At 41.3% G+C, this 13,032-nt stretch overlaps 1 protein-coding gene across 5 annotated transcripts in view; it reads left to right on the forward strand.

Annotated features, from left to right (window-relative positions):
- Positions 1 to 13,032, forward strand: part of LOC138968826 (phospholipid-transporting ATPase IB-like) — a 103,946-nt gene that overhangs the window by 7,818 nt on the left and 83,096 nt on the right. For 3 of the 5 annotated variants that reach the window (XR_011456291.1, XM_070341477.1, XM_070341478.1), the window contains exons 2-6: positions 2,411 to 2,614; positions 4,085 to 4,168; positions 6,608 to 6,725; positions 7,376 to 7,475; positions 8,587 to 8,685. Coding sequence is in view for 4 of the 5 variants with exons in the window: in XM_070341477.1 (XP_070197578.1) it covers positions 2,411 to 2,614; positions 4,085 to 4,168; positions 6,608 to 6,725; positions 7,376 to 7,475; positions 8,587 to 8,685 (605 nt within the window). In the remaining variant the exon portion in view is untranslated. Of the gene's footprint in view, positions 1 to 96; positions 264 to 2,410; positions 2,615 to 4,084; positions 4,169 to 6,607; positions 6,726 to 7,375; positions 7,476 to 8,586; positions 8,686 to 13,032 lie in introns of those variants that run through there. The other 2 variants (XM_070341481.1, XM_070341480.1) reach the window with 2 other exon arrangements.

The following is a 13,032-nucleotide window of genomic DNA, read 5'->3' on the forward strand; positions in this document are numbered from 1 at the left end:
TGTTCAGGAATTCTTAGCTGTGATCATCACCTGACATCAACGATGCATACATTTTTATTGAACTGCTGTGTTGGCTGGGAGATTTAGCCGTGGTATGCTGTGCGCACATACATTGCTTGTGTTGATCAGCCGGTCGTATTGACAGCTTTTTGATTGAGAGGTTGTGTATATTGTTTATTGATCTACCCTCAACGGCTGTTTGTGTTTTGGATCTGTGTGCTAAGTCTTCGATCGATTTGTTGGATCTCGGTGATACAATTAAGGTCAGTTGCAATAACAAGTTTGTGTGAATGACTTCTGGTATTACGTGGGGTGTCTGTCGCTATGTGCTTTTCGTTTCCTGTCGTTGCATCCGGAGGATGATGAGAAATTTGCAGCACTTTGAAAACTATATCTTTCGCAATGCAGTTCCAGTACGGTCAGGTACTTGTGTGCTGAGATTTTGTTTTCTTCTTTGTGTTTAAGTTTAGAATTCATTTTGTAAGTAAGAGGTCTAATCATGTGCTGCGTTCTTCACTGACTCATCAGTACTTGGGATTGTCTTTTTAGTGACAGGATCTTATATTACATTTGTTGGGCTATAATGCTTGTTTGTACATGGCTATACACCACAGTCATGTAGTGATACATGACTACATCTTTTTAATTTTAGGCAGGAGTTTTGATCAGATGGAATGCTTTGGATTTTTGTTTGCTTTGAAATAATAGTGAATGTAAAGCAGTGATCCCCATTCACTGAACGTGATCTGACAGATGTTTTGTGTGTGTCTTCATTTCCAATGGAGTTACAGTGGTACCTGTGATGTGAGGCCCCTCCTATGAGGGGTCACCTTCCAAAACACCACAGGACACCTTCTTTTATAGGCCTACCTTCTTCTATTACCTTGACCAAAATATGCCGGTCATGACAGGCCACCTGCAATGTAGGGCCACCTTTGGCTGGTCCCAACTGTGTCCTTTCATTGCAGTTACTGGGCGGGGATGTGGCTCAGTCGGTAGCGCGCTGGATTTGTATCCAGTTGGCCGTTGTCAGCGTGAGTTCGTCCCCACGTTCGGCGAGAGATTTATTTCTCAGAGTCAACTTTGTGTGCAGACTCTCCTCGGTGTCCGAACACCCCCGTGTGTACACGCAAGCACAAGACCAAGTGCGCACGAAAAAGATCCTGTAATCCATGTCAGAGTTTGGTGGGTTATAGAAACACGAAAATACCCAGCATGCTTCCTCCGAAAGCTGCGTATGGCTGCCTAAATGGCGGGGTAAAAACGGTCATACACGTAAAAGCCGTGGGAGTTTCACCCCATGAACGAACAAACAAACAAAATTGCAGTTACTAGGTCGTGTAGTTGTACCGCTACATTATTATTCTTGGGGCCACCTACATAACAGACTATCATAACAACCTAATGTGCTTTAAAATGACTGAACACGTACAGTAGAAATGCGAACTGTAAGTGTAAGACCTACAGGGTTCACATGCATGCCATCTCATCTTTCTGTATTTCTGTGTGGGGTGTGTCAGTGCATCATGCATGAGTGTGTGTGTGTGTGTGCATGTGTGTGTTTGTGTAAGTGTGCGTGTGTCACAGTGTGTGTGTCACAGTGTGTATGTGTGCGTGTGTGTCACAGTGTGTGTGTTTAAAACTTTTGTTTGTCTGTCATCTCTGACATCACCAACATCACCATAGCTTATATATCATTAGTGAATGGAATTTGCAGACGTTGCCCAGATCTTAACATCCAGTACAGACAGGTGCAAGAGGCTAGTGGTTAAGGTTGAGTATTCGAATCACTGGCTGGCCTGGTGGGTTAAGGGTGGAGATTTTACAATCTCGCAGGTCAACACATACATGTGCAGACCTGCTAATTCTAGTGCCATAATCTTCATTCATGTGTATGCACGCATGCACCAAACCAAGTATACTCATGGAAAAGATCCTGTGATCCGTGTCAGTGTTTCGGTTGGTTATAGAAACACAAAAATACCAAGCATGCATCCCCAAAAATCAGAGTATGGCTGTCTTCTTCTGCGTTCATGGGCTGAAACTTCCACGTACGCTCGTGTTTTTTTGCACGAGTGGGTTTTTACGTGTACATGTACGACTGTTTTTACCCTGCCATTTATGCAGCCATACTCCGCCCTGGCATGGATTACATGATCTTTTCCGTGCGCACTTGGTCTTGTGCTTGCGTGTACACAGGAAGGGGGACAAGGCACTAGCAGGTCTGCACATACGATGACCTGGGAGATCAGAAAAATCTCCACTCTTTACCCACCAGGTGCGGCCGGGATTCGAACCCACGATCTTCCGTCTTATCCACTCACTGCCCGTCGCTGTCTAAATGGTGGGGTAAAATCAGTCATTCACTTTAAAACCCAGTCGTGCAAATAAACAAGATTGTACATGGAAGTTCCAGACAATGAAAGATCCGGTACTAGCGTTGATCGCCTTGACTTGGCAGCTTCAGCCACTACTGCTCCGCCTGCAATTTCTCCTTCCTTGAACACTGCCACATCCGTCACTGCGGTTAACCTCGGGCAGGTTGAAAGTGCTCGTACTCGGAGTGGCCTAATCCATGCTGATGACAACAGTTTGCGTCCCGTTGCTACTCATGGTATACTCTTCTTTTGCGTCCAAAAGCGCTGTTTGCATTTGTTGAGCTGTTGCTCATTTCAAGGTTTCTTGCTTTCTGTTTTTTTCCCTGATGTTTGAATCCAAACATAATTCAGCAGTTGAAATGTTCTGTTTTGTTGAGTTTGGTGCGATGTCACACCGACAGTTTCTTGGTGGTCAAGTTTTGTGTGTAACCTAACGAATGTTTGTCATCTCCTTGTTTTTGTTATCTTTTGTTTTTAAGTAGTTCAGATGTGTAGGACAGTGTGATTTTTTTAGTTTTTTCTTGTTTGGGGGGAGGGGGGAGGTTGGGGGTGATAAAAGATGATATAAGATGTTCAGAGACATCTCAGTGAAAAATAGTTTGATCTGAGCTCTCTGGACTCTTTTTGTTCAAAGTAAGTAAGCTCATTGGACTCAGAGCCGACTATCTGCATTGCCGATGTGATCACATATCCCTCAAGTGCACAGATTGCCGGCCATGTGTGGAGACACGCTGCTCGCTTTTGATTGGCCTACAATGTCACGTGTATCTCAGTGTAATCCCAAAGAAAAGCATCTCGTCCACAACCATTAAAACCCCGACATAGTTATTTCCAAATTTGTCTATTTGAACTTGCATTCATTTGTTCAACTGTTTCATTTGATTACAATTGCTGTGATAGACATACTTCTAAAGGCCTTCTTCAGATTCTTCAGATTCATCCAATTCACCAGAAATTCCCCCAAACGGTCATCCACAGTATCCCTTTTAGTCTTAGCAAAATCAGAAAAAGTCAGGTCTTGAAATGGTGCGGGGGGGGGGGGGGGGGGGGGGGGGGGGAGATGGTTGTGACCAAAGACCAAAAGTGCCTGTGAAGCCCAGGGAACATGATGCTGAATAAAACTTCACTCAGCGTCTATTTTTCAAATTTTGCCACCTACAGATGGATATATATATTATTATTTATCTTTAGATTTGACTGTGATATCATATTGCAGGGTTCATTGGGGTGTCTTGTAAGGAATTGATAGGGTGTGCATGAGCTCCATCTGCATGAAAATTAGGTCTCATTTGTTGGGTTATATTTTTGGTAGTGGCCAATAGCTTCTTTGATCTGAAGTAATTGCGGCATATTGTTTGCTTACTCTGCTGGGATTCCTAGTTACATATTGCAGTACATGCTACTGGTCAATTAACAGAGAAAGATAAAGACAACGGTCATTTAGTTCTAACTGGGTGTTATCTTTTGGGTGCATCAAGTTGCATGTGCCGGGGATCCGAAACCTACTGACTGACATATATGTCACGACGCCAGCTGACATAATGCTTACTTAAATACTATCATGATGCGACATTTGTGGCGACAACCAATGTATTATGGTTTAACCAGAATTTTCTGACTTCAGTTACTAATGTTTCCTGAGTTTTGTAAAGAATGTTTTCTGATTTCTGTTTCCAACTGAATTTGGCATTAAATGAAATGTGCAGTTGTACCAAATGTCTCACATCCTGTTGATGCCATACCGTTGATAGAAGAAGAAATGATTTTGCCAAATCCACTTGTTAAATATGGTACGTCAGTTGCATTTTCCAGTTCTCAATATTTGCCTTGCGGTTGTTGAAATTTCAACATTTTCAAAAAGTTACTGTTTGAACAATTGATTGATGGATCGGTGTTTAAGTTGTGCATGACTTTCTTTGTTTAGTTATTCTGTTTGTGTTTGTTTTGGGTATCAAACGTGAGATACAGACCAAACTGGATAACAGTTTACACCTGCCTTTATTTGATTCTATGAGGTGAAATTTTGGACACTTCCGGCTAACAGACAGGCCAATTACATGAAGGGAAAAACAGTGACAGTGTGACTGTGAGCTCAGGATGTTATCAAGGGATCTTCTGGCAGACAGCTGTTACTTATTTGTTGTAATTATGGCTGTTCAGTGAAAGGCTGTGCTTTTCATTTTTTACCTTTTGAAAGTGCTTTCTTGTACAGTTCTGCCATGATTGAGATAGTTTAGCTGTTTATTGTTATTATGTGAATTATGTTGAGTGGGTCTTCTAATCCTCACCTAAATATGCCTCAAATGAGTTTGCACTGCCAGCTGATGTTCGTTTGAAAGGAATTCCAGTCCAAGTGGAAAAATAAAACGCTCATTTGACTTTTGTTTTCAGAAAAGCCTCGTTGAATTAGTGTAGCGTAACGGTAGCTGAAAAGTACGCTGTGTGTGTTGTATTTAGATAATACTTCAGGTAATTATTTGCATCAGTCATGTCACACCGACGTATAACTGCAAGGCCTGAAGCTCTTCGTTCAATTGGTTTGTTGCTTTGATGTTCACATTTTGGATTTGTTTTGTTGATTCTTTACATTTTACCTTTTTGTTTGATAATTATGGTACAGTGGTACATGTACCTGCGATGTGAGGCCCCTCTGATAAGTGGACACCTCCCATGGCCCATGAAAGGACACCTTCTTGAGTCCCTTTGTCTATTATGACCAAAAATACCTGTCATGACAGGCCATCTGCAATGCAGGGACGCTTTTAACTGGTCCCAATAGTGTCCTTTTGTCGCAGGTATCACTGTTGTTTACAGTGTGTCATTTTAATAACAAACCTGCAGTGAGTATAATCTGCGTCCTGAGTTGCAGGTGTGAGCAATTCAGGTGAAATAAAACGGTGACTTAAGGTTCATGAATTGAAAACATCGCCAATGATTGAAGTATCTTAAGAAATTAGAGATTACAATATAACTTTGATTATACTTATATCTGGGAACACATTATCTGGATCGTCGTTGCATTTGTGTATTTGGAGCAAGTCATATGTGGGTGACTCACAGTATATTTGTATGTTGTTTGCGTGTGTTTTATGTCCTTCTTGACTTTTCGTTTTTTGTGCAGAGTATGTGATTGTGTTTATGGGTATGTTTGTGTGTGTTGTCTCTGTGTGATGTGGACACCACATTACAGATTCCCTGAAGGTTTTATTCTGGGACGTTCCCCCAGATAAGATCTTTAATCTTGTGTTTTACGTACGCCTGTGTGCGTGTCTCGCGCTCACAGTCCCTGTGTCTGTTTGTGTGTGTCCGTATGTGTGCTAATTGTATGCTATTGCCATTTACTTCACCCCTTGGAATTCGGCAGACCAATTTCTGGAAGATTATCAATGTCACAACCCCCCGTGGGTTAGGGGGAAGAATTTACCCGATGCTCCCCAGTAAGAGGCGACTAACGGATTCTGTTTCTCCTTTTACCCTTGTTAAGTGTTTCTTGTATAGAACATAGTCAATGTTTGTAAAGATTTTAGTCAAGCAGTATGTAAGAAATGTTAAGTCCCTTGTACTGGAAACTTGCATTCTCCCAGTAAGGTCATATATTGTACTACGTAATGCAAGGCCCTGGAGCAATTTTTTGATTAGTGCTTTTGTGAACAAGAAACAATTAACAAGTGGCTCTATCCCAATCCCCCCCTTTCCCCGTCGCGATATAACCTTGAACGGTTGAAAACGACGTTAAACACCAAATAAAGAAAGAAAGATCAATGTCACATCAGCTCAATGGCACACGCCTGACACGCGAAATTGCTATGTGCAAGTATTTCAATTTCATATGATTTACTTTATTTTATTTTCCAATCGCTGGAAAATATGGGTCGCTTCCTGAGTTCCTCACAGTGGAAAGCTAGCAGCAAAAAGAGTCGCACTACGGAGGTGTGTGCGTGCTAGTTTAGGTTAAATCAGCCACCGGCACTTACGGCAAAATGACTGAGGTCTGTAACATGCCATGGTGGTGACACAGGGGTGGGACATGGATACCGTCTCTTATTCTGCACATATCAAGTTGACCTGTGTCCGTCCCGGCCAAGTTTCCAGAGTGAAGTCACGTGCCCTTGTTTACCTTTTTATCCATGGACACATGCAGGTTTGTGCGTAGAACTGAAAGCACTCTGTACACAATGTCACACAGACATTAACACCACAAATAACGGCACAATGACCTGTGTGTGCAGAATACCGCCCAATGGAGGATGGCCAGGGATCGGAGGCCCCAGAACCACATCACCAGTCTCAGCAGGTCATCTACATCAACGCCCCTGAGCGCAACCATTCTGAAATAAACATAACCTGGTGAGAAGACACTTGGAGGAATGTTGTTTAATAGTGTTACTGGAGAGGGTTGGATTGGGATAAACGCATGTTCAGAAATAACTGTCGGGTTTGTATAATTAATTATTTATTCTTGCTTTAAGTGAGGCAAACTTTTCCACGTGAAAATGTATAGGCCATTGCAGTCACTATAGCGAGGGGTGTGTGCAAGGAGCATGTGTTGAAAGCTTGCCTCACTAAAACCAAGACTATTAACTTTTTCACAACCCATTCAAAGCCGACCGAGTTGTTTTGGGAGTTTGTCGATTGTGTGGGATTGGGATTTTGGAATTATGTGTGTGGAGGGGAGTAATTTGCTTGAGACTTGAGAACAATCCCTTTAACATGGTGCCTAACATGTGAAGAGTAATAGTGCCATCTCATCATTTTGTTGGTCAAAATCAGCACTTAAAGGTAGACAATTAAACTTTAGCTTTGCTCATTATTAGTAATTTCAGTGAGATTTTAGAATCCCACGACTGCTGAAGAGGGAATATTAGTCATTTCAGTGAGATTTCAGAATCCCATGTCTGCTGAAGAGAGAATATTAGTCATTTCAGTGAGATTTCAGAATTCAATGTCTTCTACGAGCGGTAAATATGAAACGCACTGTTTTCTGCTTTGTTTTGCAGCACTTCCAAATACAACTTCCTGACATTCCTACCCAAATTCCTGTTTGAACAGTTCCGTAAATATGCCAACATATTTTTCCTCTTCATTTCACTCATCCAGGTGAGTCTAAGGAATTATGTTTTTGAGTCACTTGAGAAAAAGTGACTCTATGTAATCGGTCAGTGTTAGTCTGTCCGGCCGGCCGGCCGGCCGTCCGGCCGTCCGTAGACACCACCTTAACGTTGGACTTTTCTCGGAAACTATCAAAGCGATCCGGCTCATATTTTGTTTAGTCGTGACCTCCAATGACCTCTACACTTTAACGATGGTTTCGTTGACCTTTGACCTTTTTCAAGGTCACAGGTCAGCGTCAAAGGAAAAATTAGACATTTTATATCTTTGACAAAGTTCATCGGATGTGATTGAAACTTTGTAGGATTATTCTTTACATCAAAGTATTTACATCTGTAGCCTTTTACGAACGTTATCAGAAAAACAAGGGAGATAACTAGCCTTTTCTGTTCGGCAACACACAACTTAACGTTGGGCTTTTCTCGGAAACTATAAAAGTGACCGGGCTCAAATTTTATGTGAACGTGACTCCCAGTGACCTCTACACTTTGACGTCTGCTTTGGTGACCTTTGACCTTTTTCAAGGTCACAGGTATGTCTTGAAGGAAAAAAATTGAAATATCATATCTCTGAAACTATTCATCGGATTTGATTCAAACTTTATAGGATTATTCTTTACATCAAATTATTTACATCTGTATTGTGTTGTGAATAGCAATTTCTTCCTGTCCATCTGATGCCTCATATAATATTCAGAACTGCGAAAGTGACTCGATCGAGCGTTTGCTCTTCTTGTTTTTGTGTGTGTCTCATCTTGTCTGCTTGTTTAATGTACATAGTTGCATGTGTGTGTGTTAGTGCATGTGTTAGTGTGTGTGTGTGTGTGTGTGTGTGTGTGTGTGTGTGTGGTTGCTCATGTGGTTGAATGAGTGCATGAGTTTATCAATCTATCAAGATATTGTCTTCATTCTGAGGCAAACAAACGTTACAGAATTCCACATTTGATTGATGATAAAAGACGCTTGTTCCCTTCAATGCTTGTTATTCTCTCGGGTGCCATGAGATTGGTTCCACTTAACTGTGGTGCACAGTCATGTTGTATGTATTAAGAGCGCTTACTTCCCTTTGTTTCTCAAATTTCCACATTTGTGTGTTGCAGCAAATTCCCAATGTGTCCCCCACTGGACGGTACACCACAGCCTTTCCATTGCTGCTCATTCTCATGGTCTCTGCCCTCAAGGAAATCATAGAAGATTTTGTAAGTTTTCCCTTGTTTCACAGACATTTCTGATGCTGCACAGTTATTCAGAAAATGGACATGTGCCCGACCAGTAAATACTGCTTTTTTTCAGGTGCTGTATGCATTTTTTTCATAGCCCTGACATGAAATAAGTATTGTCATGCGTCAACCAGCACAAATCAGTCAAAGTCAGCATGATTCCTGCTTTCATTTTTGCTCTGTTTTTCAAGAAAAATACAAGTTTGTGATCCATAGTTGATCTCGGTTGTGAATTAACTTACTAAGAAATAAATAAAAGGAGTGCAGTCATTGCACAAATGTTTGCAGGAATTTGATAATTGTTCAGAAAAATGGACATCTGTCTGCCCACTTTTCTAGGCATGAATGCACAACAAGCTTTATGAGTCACGTGTCAGGTCTCAAACTTTTAGCACAACAAGCTTTATGAGTGTGTCAGGTCTCAAACTTTTAGCACAACAAGCTTTATGAGTGTGTCAGGTCTCAAACTTTTAGCACAACAAGCTTTATGAGTGTGTCAGGTCTCAAACTTTTAGCACAACAAGCTTTATGAGTGTGTCAGGTCTCAAACTTTTAGCACAACAAGCTTTATGAGTGTGTCAGGTCTCAAACTTTTAGCACAACAGCCTCATTTTTGTTGAAGTTGTAATTATCATTGTGCGAAATCCTGGGAAAGACACAGAAATATGGAGGTACATAATGAGACATAATGGATTTGGATAATTATTTTCTTCGTGTATATATAATGCTCTCTTTACTAAAACTAAAAATACAATATCGAGTCAGCTGTGCAGTAAAAACAGCAATAATAAAAAGACAGCAGGTCGTGTTCCTCAATGTCACTGATGCAGCCAAATAAAATTGAAAAAAATAACAATAAGAAAGCTTACTGCTCAACAAAGACCGAGCTAATATGCGTTCCACCTCAACCCACATAAATTGAAAGAACACATGTTTCCTCGGTATTGCTCTAAGTACAAGGGAAGTTTGATATTTTATCATTGCATTTTGTATGCTAAGCTGCGACATTGAATAGGAGGTGTCAGGTACTTTGTAGGAGACTATTGATTTCCTGCCGTGCGGAGGTGTTTCATAATTAGGGGCGACATCTGTACAATGGACAGGAAGTGCACAGTTTTGTATATAAAGTGGAGAATTGGCTTGTACATGGTACGAGGTTCAATGTCATTGGCTTTTAGAGGCGGTTTGTTTTTTTGGTGTTTGTACTTTGTGTTTTGTACTTTGTTTTTTTGATGTTTGCAGGGGGGGGGGGGGGGGGGGGGACTTTGGACTTTTTTTTATTTCTTTTCTCCTAGATGTTTCTTTTCTTGCTAATTCTTTCTTTCTTTCTGTCCTTTCCTGTCCATTTTTGTCTTTCCAATTTTTCCTCCTCCTCTTCTTTTTTTCTGACTTTTATCTGTCTCTCCCAACTTCTCCATTAATTAAGGTGGTCCTTAACTCATTGTCTCCCAGGTACGGATATATCCGTACCCACTCATATGGCTCTATCTGACCTGGTACGGATATATCCGCACACACAGTCACTTCAGTCACTTCCTGTAGCATTGCATCGTGTTGTAACTACACAGTTACTACAATTCTGAGTGACCTGCTGCAGCACACCTGGTTTCGGCTATAGAAAACTTGGTCAACATATGTGGGGTAGAAAGTGTTAATTGAGTCCTTAATTTTTCCGAAAACTTGGTTCAGAAGCTTCGTGCAGCCAGCTTCGTGAAGTATACTTCGGGTAGTTGACTGCGCCCAGTTAAGCCTGTCCTTTATCCTCTGCTTATACAATGGTACCTGTGTTCAGAGGACACTTTTCAGACCAGCCATAACTGTCCCTACATTGCAGTTGTGCTTTCATGGAAATGACATTAATATATTTTGTTTAAGTTATAGACAAAGGAACAATAGAATGTGTCCTTTCATTTGGAGGCACTCTCTCATCATAAATACATCATGGTTACAGTGGAACATTAGATCGGAGCCCCTCTGATGAGAGGAAACCTCCCATAAAAGAACACCTACTCAGTCCCTAATTTGTCTGTTATCATGACCAAACCAACAAGAGGCGAAGCCTTCAAGGCTCCCGTAAGAAATAGACAAACAGTAACACAAACTCAATCACTCCGTTACACACACACACACACACACACACACACACACACACACACACACACACACACACACACACACACACACACACACACACACACACACACACAGAGTTAAAACTAACGCATCATATCTACTCCATGTATAATTTTAAAAAGAAGGCAAACAGATAAAATGACTGTGTATTTGTTGTTGGTGTAGTTGTCCCTGAAGGAGATCTTGTGCAATCCTTACACACACACACACACACACACACACATACACACACACAAGACCGCACAAACACGCACGCACACACACACACTTTTAAACTGCATCAGCATAATTATCATGGCAAACCTTATCTACAATCATTAACCTACCCTAGAGCTTGTGTATCAAGATAATATATTCTTGGAATTGTCATACGACTAAGAGTTAAAGATATGGGCGTCACGATGGTCACACTCAGACAGGTTCACATGAGGTTATTTTCCCTGGTCCTCGCACTCCGAAGTCTATATTTTCCAGTGACACGTTGTCCTACTTGCAACCACCTCGGCGTGCTTGGGAGTGAACGGTCTCTCATATACTGGCTGTGTGAAAGCTATTGAGGTCAATGAAAGAAAAACCATGTACTTCCTCACTGCAGCCCTGGGAAGCTTTTTAATCCTGCCTCACTCAATTATCGGGATGTTCCTGTGGTAGCACAACCTCTTGTTTAGAGTACACTAATTGCACTATATGTCTTTGTATTAGAGAGTTGTAATGTTTATTTGTAAGGACGTCCTTTCCTGAAACAAATGAAGAGTTGGATTACAACGCTGCAGTGCAGTGTTCTCTGCCCTGGATTGTAGCTTGCCCATCGTAAATCAGCAGTAGATCTGAGGGTACTATGTTCATTTAGAAATCTACCATCAGCTTATCTGTCTTTTTCACTGCAGACACAAAGCAATAGGTACCTGCCATGTGGCCACTTTTTCCACTGCTGTCCTCAGTCTTATACTTTTCATCAAGACTTGTCACCATGCCGAGTGGATCTAAATTCGAAAGTCGTCATGTGGCTGAGGCATTTCTTACATAGCGTCGATCTTGTTGTAGCTTATCCTCCTTTCTGAAACAAAAGGCAAAATGCGATTAGTTGTGATGACTACAACCTACACAAATATAAACAGTGTTTTGATACTGAATAGTTGGGTTATACAAGCCACTTTACCTATGCAGCATGGGAACCCTACAATATGCGAAACATGTTAACTGACTGCAGCAGCCTGGTTCTTAAAATAATTCTGACGGTCACCACAGTCAACACACTATTCACAGTCCATTTTGAGGAGCAACTGAGGTACTCTCTGATGGTCTTGTTTGAGTGATAACGATCAACTCAGGAGGAAGAAACCAACAGAGGACAAAAAAAACATTAACACAGAATCACATGTACCATTAATAGCATCATGTGGAACAACATTCCACAGCAAGCTTTCTTTAGACGACTGTCGTTGTCTCAAAACTCGCATTCTACCTGCTGTCCAAAAGAAGCTAATCTTGCGTTGTGCTGCCTTGAAAGATAATGCCAACAAAGACAAGGAAGCTGTTGCAAGGTAAGTTAACAAAACGTTACAGACATTAGCGAATCATGATAGTGCATAAACAGCAAACAGTACAATCAAAGAGATGAGTCTGGAATGAAACGCGATACAGATCTAGGTAGGTCTAGCATTCAAAAACTGTCTTTCAAATTCAAGGAAGTTGTTGCAAGGCACCAAATTTTACAGACAGAACCATGACAGAGCATGTCATGAAACTGAGGCAAAATCGTAATAATTTTGACTTTGAGAACAGATTCATTTCGTTTCCTTATATCTGCATGTTCAAGTAAATGGTGGACAGTTTTGTACGGGCAGAGTAAACTTGAGACTCTACTGCAAGTCTTGAAATTCACATAAATCGAACCAAGAACAAAGACATCCAAACATTACAGGCACTTTAGATCAACTCATTTCACTAGAGGTGAGTGTCTAGCACTGTGTTTGATATCCGTGTCTGCTGAAATAAAAAGAAATTGAAAAAAACGGATTATCAGTGGGTGACACGTTGTAAGAGTGGGAGACACTAGATCTGTCTGTACTTACCGGGGGACAGGACTGCCAGATCGACACTGCGCTTTCGACAGCTCTTCCTCGCGCAGACACTGAAAAAACGCTGTGCAGATCAAACTGTAGGAAATCTCATTTGGTATCTTCTTTATCT

The sequence above is a fragment of the Littorina saxatilis genome, linkage group LG6 (assembly GCF_037325665.1).
Source record: "Littorina saxatilis isolate snail1 linkage group LG6, US_GU_Lsax_2.0, whole genome shotgun sequence".
NCBI classification, from domain to species: Eukaryota; Metazoa; Mollusca; class Gastropoda; order Littorinimorpha; family Littorinidae; genus Littorina; species Littorina saxatilis.